The sequence below is a fragment of the Dryobates pubescens genome, chromosome 33, assembly GCF_014839835.1.
Source record: "Dryobates pubescens isolate bDryPub1 chromosome 33, bDryPub1.pri, whole genome shotgun sequence".
Classification (NCBI taxonomy): domain Eukaryota; kingdom Metazoa; phylum Chordata; class Aves; order Piciformes; family Picidae; genus Dryobates; species Dryobates pubescens.
Window position 1 is genome coordinate 7,041,058 of NC_071644.1, and position 13,246 is coordinate 7,054,303.

Genomic DNA, 13,246 nt, shown 5'->3' on the forward strand with positions numbered 1-13,246 from the left:
AGATGTCCAAGCCTGACTTGCAGCAGCCTGGCTGATTCAGACAGGCCCAGCAGGGCGCCCAGCACAACAGGATGTCCCCCAGAGAGGAAGCAACAACTTGCCTGGGCTGCAGAAGGCTCCCGATGGTTTCATCAGCTGCCACGTGGCAGCATCTGAAGCTCACAGGGCAGGGCAAGAGCCACCCTGCCCTTTGCCCTGCTTTTGGACCACAGGCTTCCACTCACAGTGCTCCCACCAGCAGTCACCATTCCCTTTGCCTTCTGGCAAGCCACACAGCCTGCTTGCCACACACCTGGAGAGGAGGACACTGAGACACTTGCACTGCTCAGCTCTGCTCAGGCCACACCTGGAGTCCTGTGTCCAGTTCTGGGCTCCTCAGTTCAAGAAGGACATTGAGAGACTTGAAGGTGTCCAGAGAAGGGCAACAGAGCTGGGGAGGGGTCTGGAGCACAGCCCTGTGAGGAGAGGCTGAGGGAGCTGGGGTTGCTTAGCCTGCAGAAGAGGAGGCTCAGGGGAGACCTTCTTGCTCTCTCCAACTCCCTGAAGGGAAGTTGTAGCCAGGTGGGGCTTGGGCTCTTCTCCCAGGCAAGCAGCACCAGAACAAGAGGACACAGTCTCAAGCTGTGCCAGGGGAGGTTTAGGCTGGAGGTGAGGAGAAAGTTCTTCCCTAAGAGAGTTGTTGGCCATTGGAATGTGCTGCCCAGGGAGGTGGTGGAGTCCCCATCCCTGGAGGTGTTGAAGAGGAGCTTGGATGTGGCACTTGGAGCCATGGTTTGGTTGTCAGGAGGTGTTGGGTATTAGGTAACAGGTTGGACTTGATGATCTCTGAGGTCTTTTCCAGCCTTATTGATTCAATGGTTCTGTGGCTCATCAGAGGTGGGGTTTAGCTGCTGTGTAGGATTGGAGCTCTTAGGAAAGCAAAAGCAGAGTGGGTTAGCTTGCAGACCTCAGCAGCAGAGAGGAGTGGCTGTTTCTTGGCTAAGTCAAGAAGATAGAGCAGCCTGGATACTGCTGTCAGTGGAGAACCTGACCACAGGACTTGGCACAATGAACAGCCAGGAGGGGCTTGGATGTGGCACTTGGAGCCATGGTTTAGCTGTCAGGAGGTGTTGGGTGCCACAGCTTGGACTTGCTGCTCTCTGAGGTCTTTTCCAACCTGGGTGATTCTGTGATCTCTGTGGAGGTTTTCAAGCACGTGGAGAGCTGGAGCTGCCTGGGGACCAGGAGCAATTCCATTTGTCAGCCCTGCCAGTGCTCAGTGGGCTGAGATGACATTTGCTCAGTGGGGGATGCTTGAAGAAATGCAGGCAGAGAGAAGTGGCAGTGAAAAGTCCTCTCTCAGCTGTCACTTCCCAGCCAGGCACCAGACTTCAGGTGCACAGCCACTCCTGAGGGTCAGCAGCAGTGGCAGCTGTCTCTGGAGGCACATCTGGCATGTGCCACCCAGCTGCATCCAGAAGAAGTAACTTGGGACAAGGAAAGCAGGAACAAGAAGCTGGCTGGGTTCATCAGGGGTGGTCTCAAGTGTGGTGAGTTCATCTGGGAGCTAGACTGAAACACTGGAGATGTCTGCCCTGAGCACAGAGGTGCTCAGCTTAGCCTCTCAGCACTGCAACACAAGGTAGAAACCCGGTCAGAAATCGGAGGGGGGTTACAATTTCCCTGCTCAGTGAGCAGCTCTTAGAGCTTCACAACTGCTTTCTGCAGGCCAGAGCCCCCCCACCACACACAGCACTGGCTGGAAAGGCACTGACAACTGCATCCACTCCACCCTGCCAAGGGGGATGCTGCAGGCAAGCACCTGTCTGAGGGAAAGGATCTCCTGAGCCCACCAAGAACAGCTGCTCCCACGGGTCCTAATGCCAAAGGAGCCACCCCAGGAGACCCAAAGGAGCCACCCCAGGAGACCCAAAGGAGCTGCAGGGCAAGGAGGCAGCTGCCCACAGCCACCCAAGCAGCACCAGAAGGCTCTGGCAGTGCAAGGAGGCAGCTGCCCACCCAGGCAGCCCCAGAAGGCTCTGGCAGTGCAAGGAGGCAGCTGCCCACCCAGGCAGCCCCAGAAGGCTCTGGCAGTGCAAGGAGGCAGCTGCCCACCCAGGCAGCCCCAGAAGGCTCTGGCAGTGCAAGGAGGCAGCTGCCCACCCAGGCAGCCCCAGAAGGCTCTGGCAGTGCAAGGAGGCAGCTGCCCACCCAGGCAGCCCCAGAAGGCTCTGGCAGTGCAAGGAGGCAGCTGCCCACCCAGGCAGCCCCAGAAGGCTCTGGCAGTGCAAGGAGGCAGCTGCCCACCCAGGCAGCCCCAGAAGGCTCTGGCTCAGCACAGGTTACCATGGGTTGGGCTCAGAAGTGCAGGGAAGGCTGAGGTGAGGTGGAGTCAGTTTTTGATGAGAGTGGAATTGGAGTCAATGTGTTCCTCCTGGACAGGAATTCGACAGCTCTGTGGCTCTGAAAGAGAATGATGGCAATGATAATGATGATGATAATACAACAATAAGAATAGAATAGAATAGAATAGAATAGAATAGACCAGACCAGACCAGGTTGGAAGAGGCCTTCAAGATGCTGCAATATTGCTAATCATGCTGCAATAATACCAATACTGCAACAATAATGCTGCAGCAATGTTCCTAATAATGCAATAATGATAAGGCTGCAATTATAAGAAGGCTGCAATAATAATAGTGCAACAATAATGCTGCCATGCTGCTGAGGATGCTGCAGCAGTGCTGCTAATAATGCTGCAACAATAATAATGTTGCCACAATAATGCTGCAAAAATACTACTAATAATGCTGCAACAATGCTAATAATAATGCTGCAACACTGCTAATAATGCTGCAACACTGCTAATAATGCAATGATAGTGCTGCAACAATGCTGCAACAATAATAATGCAATAATAATGCTGCAACACTGCTACTAATGCTGCAACGATGCTGCTACTAATGCTGCAACAATAACAATGCAATAATGCTGCAATGCTGCTAATAATGCTGCAACAATAATAATGCAATAATAATGCTACAATGCTGCTAATAATGCTGCAACAATATTGCTAATAATGCTGCAACAATACTGCTAATAATGCTGCAACAATAATAATGCAATAATAATGCTGCAATGCTGCAACAATGCTGCAACAGTAATAATGCAATAATAATGCTGCAACACTGCTAATAATGCTGCAATACTGCTAATAATGCTGCAACAATAATAATGCAATAATGCTGCAATGCTGCTAATAATGCTGCAATGCTGCTGCTAATAATGCTGCAACAATAACAATGCAATAATGCTGCAATACTGCTAATAATGCTGCAACAATAATAATGCAATAATAATGATGCAACACTGCTAATAATGCTGCAACAATACTGCTAACAATGCTGCAACAATAATAATGCAATAATAATGCTGCAACGCTGCTAATAATGCTGCAGCAATGCTGCTAACAATGCTGCAACAATAATAATGCAATAATAATGCTGCAATGCTGCTAATAATGCTGCAACAATGCTGCTAATAATGCTGCAACAATAATAATGCAATAATAATGCTGCAACACTGCTAATAATGCTGCAATACTGCTAATAATGCTGCAACAATAATAATGCAATAATAATGCTGCAATGCTGCTAATAATGCTGCAATAATACTGCTAATAATGCTGCAACAATAATAATGCAATAATAATGCTGCAACGCTGCTAATAATGCTGCAACAATACTGCTAATAATGCTGCAGCAATAATAATGCAATAATAATGCTGCAATGCTGCTAATAACGCTGCAACAATGCTGCTTATAATGCTGCAGCAATAATAATGCAATAATAATGCTGCAACACTGCTAATAATGCTGCAACAATAATAATGCAATAATAATGCTGCAACGCTGCTAATACTGCTGCAACAATACTGCTAATAATGCTGCAACAATAATAATGCAATAATAATGCTGCAACACTGCTAATAATGCTGCAACAATACTGCTAATAATGCTGCAACAATAATAATGCAATAATAATGCTGCAACACTGCTAATAATGCTGCAATAATACTGCTAATAATGCTGCAACAATAATAATGCAATAATAATGCTGCAATGCTGCTAATAATGCTGCAATAATACTGCTAATAATGCTGCAACAATAATAATGCAATAATAATGCTGCAATGCTGCTAATAATGCTGCAACACTGCTACTAATAATGCTGCAACGATGCTGCTAATAATGCTGCAACAATAATAATGCAATAATAATGATGCAATACTGCTAATAATGCTGCAACAATACTGCTAACAATGCTGCAACAATAATAATGCAATAATAATGCTGCAACACTGCTAATAATGCTGCAACAATAATAATGCAATAATAATGCTGCAACGCTGCTAATAATGCTGCAGCAATGCTGCTAATAATGCTGCAACAATAATAATGCAATAATAATGCTGCAACGCTGCTAATAATGCTGCAACAATACTGCTAATAATGCTGCAACAATAATAATGCAATAATAATGCTGCAATGCTGCTAATAATGCTGCAACAATACTGCTAATAATGCTGCAACAATAATAATGCAATAATAATGCTGCAATGCTGCTAATAATGCTGCAGCAATACTGCTAATAATGCTGCAACAATAATAATGCAATAATAATGCTGCAACACTGCTAATAATGCTGCAACAATACTGCTAATAATGCTGCAGCAATAATAATGCAATAATAATGCTGCAACAATGCTGCTAATAATGCTGCAACAATGCTGCTAATAATGCTGCAACAATAATAATGCAATAATAATGCTGCAACACTGCTAATAACGCTGCAACACTGCTACTAATAATGCTCCAATGATACTATTAATAATGCTGCAACAATAATAATGCAACAATCATGCTGCAATACTGCTAATAACGCTGCAGTGACACTGAGCTGCTGGCCAGGGAGGCTTCAGTGTGGCTGAAAGAGTTACCCAGGCTCAAACAGGAGCTCTGCTTATTCTCCCTCCTGTGTTTTTGGCCCCAGAAAAGCCAACTCACGCTGCAGGTTGCTTCTGCAAGGCCTCTTCTTGCTCTGGTTCTTGGCTGCTTGGATGACCAGCAGGAGGATGGAGATGCCACTCACCAGAAGCAGCATCAGACAGACAAGGATGAGGGATAAAGACCCTGGCAAGAAAAACAACCAACCACACTAAACCCAAAGACTGCTGGTTCTAGCTGGAGTCTCCAAGGCTTTCCAGCTTCAGGAGGAGGAACCTCCTGTCCCCAGCATAAGGACATGGAGCTGCTGGAGCAGGTCCAGAGGAGCCCACCAAGATGATCAGAGGGCTGGAGAACCTCCTCTGTGGGGAGAGGCTGAGAGACTTGGGGCTGTTCAGCCTGGAGAAGGCTCTGGGGAGACCTTAGAGCAGCCTTCCAGTACCTGCAGGGGCTCCAGGAGAGCTGGGGAGGGACATTTTCACAGGGGCTTCTAGAAATAGGATGAGAGGCAATGGCTTGGGGCTGGGATGGGGCAGATGTAGAATCAGAGAATCAGTCAGGGTTGGAAGGGACCACAAGGATCAGCCAGCTCCAACCCCCCTGCCATGGGCAGGGACCCCCCACACTAGATCAGGCTGCCCAGAGACTGGAGATTAGGAAGAAATTCTTCACAGTGAGGGTGGGGAGACTCTGGAACAGGTTGCCCAGGGAGGTTGTGAATGTCCCCTCCTCCCTGGAGGTGTCCAAGGACCAGGTTGGATGAAGCCTTGAGCAGCCTGGGCTGGTGGGAGGTGTCCCTGCCCATGGCTGGGGGGTTGGAGCTGGATGATCTTGAAGGTCCCTTCCAACCCAACCCATTCTGTGAATCTATGAGCCCAGAACCCCAGCAGTGCCCCTGGACCACCCAGAAGTCCCAGCTGCCAGAGAGATCAGCAAGAAACCTGGAATGCTGTGCATGCCTCTCTGCAACACAGACAGGGCTTGGGAGCAAGAAGTGCAAATTCCTGACCAGCAAAGCCAGGCCCAAGTGCAAACTCCTGACCAGCTCCAGCAAACAGAGAGAGACTAAAACTTGGCCATCCCCCTCTCTCCTTGACCATCCCTCTCTCCCCTTGGCCATCCCCCTCTCCCCTTGGCCATCCCCCTCTCCCCTTGGCCATCCCCCTCTCCCCTTTGGCCATCCCCCTCTCCTTACCCCAGTTAGTTTCTGTGGGGCTGCTGTTTGTGTCCAGGCAGATGGAAGGACTCAGGCTGGGTCTGGCTGGAGAGGAGGCTGCTGTGGAGACGCTGTCCTGGTGGTCAGAGGTGGAAAGGTTCCAGGCAGGAGTTGCACTCTGGGGGCTGGCTGGGTGTGAGGCATGGTTGCTGCACACAGCATCAGTGGATTTTGTTCCTGCTTGCAGTGTGGCTTTCCCCAGAAGGCTGCAGCTGGAGGTGTGAAATGAATTAGTGCTCTGTGGCAGACAGCTCAGGAGGGACTTCCAAAGGGATAAAGGGAGTGAGCATTAAAATCCTTGCTCTGCCAGCAGGAGCTCAGGTTCCCCTTCCCTGGATTCTGCAGCTATGTGCAAAGCTGAAGCTATCACTGAGGTCAAAAAGGGACCCCAACAACAGCAGCCCTGATCCTCTGTTGCAGGTAACAGCCTTGAAGCACACTTGGCAAAGGAACCTTTTGCTCCAGGGGGGAAATAAAAACTCATCCAGATCCTCACTGAAGAAAAAAGGCTGAGGAAAAGGTTGCTGCTGGAGAGAGGAAGGGCAGAAGGCACAAAAATGCTTCTGATCAGTACACAGAGTGCTCAAGGCTGCTGCAGGATGAGGGAGGGGATTCTGCCCCTCTGCTCTGCTGAGCCCCCAGCTGCAGCACTGCACCCACTGGTGTCCTCAGCAGAAGAGCTGCTGGAGCTGATCCAGAGGAGGCCACAAAGATGAGCAGAGGGCTGCAGAACCTCCCCTATGGGGCAGGCTGAGAGAGTTGGGAACAGGCTGAGAGAGTGCTCAAGGCTGCTGCAGGATGAGGGAGGGGATTCTGCCCCTCTGCTCTGCTGAGCCCCCAGCTGCAGCACTGCACCCAGTCCTGGTGTCCTCAGCATAAGAGGGACCTGGAGCTGCTGGAGCAGATCCAGAGGAGGCCACAAAGATTATCAGAGGGCTGCAGAACCTCCCCTGTGGGGACAGGCTGAGAGAGTTGGGGCTGTGCAGCCTGGAGAAGGCTCCAGGGAGACCTTAGAGCAACCTTGCAGTAGCTGAAGGAGGCTACAAGCAAGCTGGGCAGGAACTTTTGAGAAGGGCTGGGAGTGACAGGATGAGAGGGAATGGATGGAAGCTGGAGGAGGGCAGATGGAGACCCAAACCATTCTGTGAATCTGGGAGGAACACGGTTCCATTGCACCTGCTCCAGGGTCTGCTCTACACACAGCCCCCTGGGCACCACCAGCTGCAGAGGGGAGCACAAAATGCTGCTCTGAACCTGCCTGGATCAGTGATACATACTTGGTCCAAGGCTGGCAGTCTTCATTGTGCCCCAGGGAATAAGATCCTTCAGGACATGGAGAGCAAACTGGGGGAAACAAAAAAGGAAGAGGTGGAGTTTGAGCTGCTGGCAGTGCCACAGTGAGCACCACAGCAACAGCTGGGGGGAGCAGCCCAGCTTACAGAACACCCCCAGCAAAACCCACCCCCCACCCCCCTTAAAATCATTGCCATTGGGTCAGGAGTGATGCAACATCCTTGACAGTGAGGGTGGGGAGACACTGGAGCAGGTTGCCCCAGGGAGGCTGTGGATTCTCCCTCCCCTGGAGGTGTTCAAGGCCAGGCTGGATGAGGTCAGGCTGGCCAGAGACTGGAGATGAGGAAGAAATTCTTCACAGTGAGGGTGGGGAGACACTGGCACAGGTTGCCCAGGGAGGCTGTGGCTGCCCCCACCCTGGAGGTGTCCAAGGCCAGGCTGGATGAAGCCTTGAGCAGCTTGGACTGGTGGGAGGTGTCCCTGCCCATGGCAAGGGGTTGGAACTGGATGAGCTTGAAGGTCCCTTCCAACCTGAACATGTCCAGAGCAAGAGGCTCCACAACCTCCCTGGGCAGCCTGCTCCAGTGCTTCTGTGACTCTTCTCTCCAGAGGTCCCTTCCAACCTGAACATCTCCAGAGGAGGAGACTCCACAACCCCTCTGGGCAGCCTGCTCCAGGGCTTCTGTGACTTGATGTCCAGAGGTCCCTTGCAACCCTCTTGCCAAAGCAGGATGAGCTAAGGCAGGTCACAGAGGAGCACAATCAGATGGATTCTGACTGTCTCCAGAGGAGAAGACTCCACAACCCCTCTGGGCAGCCTGCTCCAGTGCTTCTGTGGCTTGATGTCCAGGGGTCCCTTCCACCCCAACCCACTCTGGAATCGATGAGGAGCTCAGTGGGTTCATTTCAGCCTGCAGCTGGGAAGGTTTCCTGTCCTCCCTGCTGGCTCCTTGCGGCTGTTGGCCAGGAGAGCACCAGGATCTCCCAGCCAGGATGGGTGCAGTGCCCCTGCTCTAACACTTGTGTGGAGCCAGCAGGGAGCTCAAGGAGAAAGGCTTTCACCAACCACCTCCCCTGAAGTGGAAGCTGGAGGCTGGGGAGCCTGGCAGCCAGCACTGACTTACCGCTTCCCGGGGTGGTGCCCAGCACCGGCATGTAGCCTGCACGGCACCTGCAGATCCTGTCAGAGGTCTTCTCACACTTCTTCACTTCCACACTGCCCTTCCCTAGCAGCAGAATCCAGGGGGAGGGAGAGACAAGAAAAGAAAGGGGGAGGGAGGAGGGGGGGAAAAAAATATTACCCAGTGCCTCTCTGTGCTGTGCAAAAGCAGCTGCAGAGAGCAGAGCCCAGCAGCACCTCACAAAGCAGCAGGCTCCAGGCAGTGCCAGGCTGCTGCCCTTTGGAAGCTCTGCCAGCAGTACCACCCAGGAGCATCCCAGGAGGGAAAAGTTCCTCACTCTCTGAAGATTAGAATCACAGAATTAGAAGCACAGGATCAATAAGGCTGGAAAAGACCTCAGGGATCATCAAGAACAAACTGGCACCCAACACCTCCTGACAGCTCAACCCTGGCTCCAAGTGCCACATCCAAGCCCCTCTTGAACACCTCCAGGGATGGGGACTCCACCACCTCCCTGGGCAGCACATCCCAGTGGCCAATTCCTCTTGCTGGGAAGAGCTTTCTCCTCACCTCCAGCCTAAATGTGGGGACTGGGATGAGAGGGAATGGATTGAAGCTTGAGGAGGGCAGATTGAGCCTGGAGATCAGGAAGGAACTTCCCCTGGCACAGCTTGAGACAAGTTCCTGAAAGGAGGTTGGAGTGAGGGGGGGGTTGGTCTCTTTTCCCTTGCAACAAGAGATGGGAGGAGAGGAAATGGCCTCGAGTTGCAGCAGGGCAGGTTTGGGTTGGACATCAGAAGAAACTTCTTCACTGGAAGGCTTCTCAAAGACTGGAAAAGACTCCTCAGGGAGGTGGTTGAATGCCCATTCCCAAAGATGCCTAAATGCCCATCCCTGGAGGGTGGTGAGAGCCTGGCACAGGTTGCCCAGGGAGGTGGTGGAAGCCTCCTGCCTGGAGGTGTTTGCAGCCAGGCTGGAGGTGGCTGTGAGCAACCTGCTGCGGTGTGAGGTGTCCCTGCCCATAGCAGAAGGGCTGGAGCTGGCTGAGCCTTGAAGTCCCTTCCAACCCTGACCATTCTATGGTTATGGAGAGCAGGAGGGAAACCCTTGCCCATGGTAGGGGGCTTGGAACTGGCTGAGCCTTGAAGTCCTTTCCAACCCTGGCCATTCTGTGATTTAAATCCCCATCCCTTACAAACCCCCCCAGAGCTGTGGTGCTGAGGGCCATGGTTTAGCACCAGCCTTGGCAGAGTTAGCCACAGAAGGAGGAATTGGCCACTGGGATGTGCTGCCCAGGGAGGTGGTGGGAAGGTGTTCCAGAGGGGCTTGGATGTGGCACTCGGAGCCATGGTTAGCTGCCAGGAGGTGCTGGGTGCCAGGTTGGACTTGATGATCCCTGAGGTCTTTCCCAACCTGGCTGATTGATTCTGCGGTTGGGCTGGATGGTTTTCAAGGTCAAAGCTGAATGCTCTTTCCAGCCCAGATGGTTCCATGAGCCTATGAGAGGAGCTCAGTGCTAAGCCAGGCTTTGGCCTCGCTGGTGCGAAGCGACAGGCTGGATGGCATCAGCCTTCGAGGAGCACGCAGGGGTAGCAGAGCACGTGGAGGCTGCTTGCCCCCCAGCTCTGTATCAAGAAGTGACCAGTGCAGAGGTGACTCACAGGTGTCACAGACTGTGCAGCTGCTGCAGAACCTGTGGCTGTGCTCACTGCTGAAGTGGCCCTCCCGACAGGGTCTGCAGACGGTGTCCTGCCTGGCCGTGCAGCGCAGCTGCATTCCCTCACCTGAAAGAAAGAGCAGCGGATTGGGAGCAGCAGGCAACCCTCCTCCTCTCCATCCACCTGAATCAGAGAGTGGCCCACAAGGAGGCACTGCCACTCACCCCTCTGGCTGAGGGCAATCACAGAATCAATAAGGTTGGAAAAGACCTCAGGGATCAGCAAGTCCAAGCTGCCACCCAACACCTCCTGACAGCTAAACCATGGCTCCAAGTGCCACATCCAAGCCCCTCTTCAACACCTCCAGGGCTGGGGACTCCACCACCTCCCTGGGCAGCACATCCCAGTGGCCAATCTCTCTTGCTGGGAAGAACTTCCTCCTCCCCTCCAGCCTAAACCTCCCCTGGCACAGCTTGAGACTGTGGCCTCTTGTTCTGGTGCTGCTTGCCTGGGAGAAGAGCCCAACCCCCACCTGGCTCCAACCTCCCTTCAGGAACTTGGAAGGGACTTCAGTGAGCACCAAGTCATAGATTGGGTTGGGTTGGAAGGGACTTTAGAGATCACCCAATTCCAACACCCCTGCCATGGGCAGGGACACCTCCCCCAGCCCAGGCTGCTCATCCAGCCTGGCCTTCAACACCTCCATGCAGGAGGCAGCCACAATCTCCCTGGGCAACCTGTTCCAGTGCCTCCCCACCCTCACTGGAAGGAATTTCTTCCTCATCTCCAGTCTCAATCTGCCCTCCTCAAGCTTTAATCCATTCCCTCTCATCCTATCACTCCTAGCCCTTGTCAGAACTCCCTGCCCAGCTCTCTTGTAGCCCCCTTCAGCTGCTGCAAGCTTCTTGGCTCTTCCCTTCCATCTCTCTGTGTTTCATCAACTGCTGCCAGTGGCAAACCAGAGACTTCTCTGGTGCCCAGAATCTATGCAGCACACTTCTGCACCTTTACTATCTCACAATCAGGAAGAGGCTGTGAGGAAATGTTTCCTCAGCAGCAGCAGAGCAAAAGAGAGAAATTAAAGCCTGATAAAAGTCCTTTCAGTGTAAAGGAGGAAGAAAAACCTTCAGAGAGAAAGGATTTGGCTATCTGCATGCAACCTTCCTTGACCTGGAGTTTGGAAAGCCTCAGATTGAAGCAGCTGGGAGATACAATGCAATAAACTGCCTCAGGTCTTAAGTTAAAGGTTAGATTGATGCCAGCTGGTGTCTTTGAAGCTCACAGCACTGCCAGCAGCTCCTACCAGATCTGCTTTTGTGCAGCAGGCTCATGGATGAAGAGAGCAGCTCCCCTGAAAGAGGCACAGAGCAGCCCCAGGCGAGGTTGGAAGCTGCAGCTTCAGTTCCAGACACAGCCCTTCACAATGAGGGTGGTGAGACACTGCAGCAGGCTTGCCCAGGGATGTGGTTGAGGCTTTGTCCCTAGAGACACTGAAGAGCAGACTTGACGTGGCCCTGGGCAGCCTGAACTGCCACAGAAGCACAGCATGGCTCAGGCTGGACCTCAGAACCACAGAATCAGTGAGGTTGGAAAAGACCTCAGAGATCATCAAGGCCAACCTGCTCCCCAGCACCATCTAATCAACTAAACCATGGCTCCAAGTGCCTCATCCAGGCTCTTCTTAAACACCTCAGGACTAACTAAACCTTGGCTCCAAGTGCCACATCCAAGCCCCTCTTCAACACCTCCAGGCATAGGGACTCCACCACCTCCCTGGGCAGCACATCCCAAGGGCCAATCTCTCTTTCTATGAACTTCTTCCTCACCTTCAGCCTGAACCTCCCCTGGCACAGCTTGAGACTCTGTCCTCTTGTTCTGGTTGCCTGGGAGAAGAGACCAACCCCCACCTGGCTCCAACCTCCCTTCAGGGAGTTGGAGAGAGCAAGAAGGTCTCCCCTGAGCCTCCTCTTCTGCAGGCTAAGCAACCCCAGCTCCCTCAGCCTCTCCTCACAGGGCTGTGCTCCAGACCCCTCCCCAGCTCTGTTGCCCTTCTCTGGACACCTTCAAGTCTCTCAATGTCCTTCTTAAACTGAGAGCCCCAGAACTGGGCACAAGAGATCATCTACTCCAACCTCCCCAGCATGGGCAGGGACACCTCTCAGCTAGACTCAGCTGCTCAGGGAGGTGGCTGAATCCTCACCCCTGGAGGGGTTTCCAAGAGGCAGAGCTGTGGTGCTGAGCCCCAGCCTTAGGCAGAGTCAGAGGATGGTTGGACTCGCTGAGCCTAAAGCTCATTTCCAGTTCTGAGTCTCCTTCTCTCAGCTCCCACTCCATGAAGAGGCACCAGGCTGGCACATTAAGGAAGCTGAGCCCCACGGAAGGTGTTCAAGGCTGTGCAGCTCTCCCAGAGGGAGAGCTTCCCTAAGCTTAGGAGGTCACAGAGCTAACCCTTGCCGGCCTAGATGGATAGCAGCCTCCTCATCACTTCATCCCTACCTTAAACTTCCTGGAGTTGCATATCTCCCTCCAGCTGCTTCCCAGCCTCTGTGGGGGCTGGAACCCAGGAGCTGTCACCAGTACCTGTGCCCAGAACCACCCAAACCCAGAGCAGAAGACTTACCAGGGGCGCAGTCCTTGCAGCACCTCCCACCGTAGACGTGCTCACGCTCCTTGCACCTCAGCCCCAGGCTGCTGCTGGCTGCCAGCAGCACCAAGGGGAGAGCAGAAAAGGCTGAGTGAAACCCCACAGCTCCCATGGTCCAGGCCCAATCCTGCCTGCAGGGCTGGCAAACCCTTGGCTGAGTGCTCCTCACCCTGCTGCTGGCCCAGACCAAGCTCGGTGTGTCAGCCAGGGGGAAATTCCCAGCCCGTTTTCCACGCCCCCAGCCTTTCACCCCACGCCCTGCAAAGCTCATCTTGGCCTTTGGGGTTTTTTTTTCTCCCTCCCCTTTGCATTTCACAACTCAGAAAATT

At 52.7% G+C, this 13,246-nt stretch overlaps 1 protein-coding gene across 1 annotated transcript; it reads right to left on the bottom strand.

Annotated features, from left to right (window-relative positions):
* Positions 1 to 2,371: 2,371 nt before the first annotated feature.
* On the bottom strand, positions 2,372 to 13,029 carry TNFRSF4 (TNF receptor superfamily member 4). Its single transcript, XM_009906785.2, has 7 exons — positions 12,894 to 13,029; positions 10,277 to 10,399; positions 8,619 to 8,720; positions 7,479 to 7,545; positions 6,181 to 6,413; positions 5,046 to 5,171; positions 2,372 to 2,442 (listed from the first exon to the last, which is right to left on the bottom strand). Exons 1-7 carry the CDS (start codon positions 13,027 to 13,029, stop codon positions 2,372 to 2,374), a joined length of 858 nt encoding a protein of 285 aa, XP_009905087.2.
* Between the last annotated feature and the right edge of the window lie 217 nt (positions 13,030 to 13,246).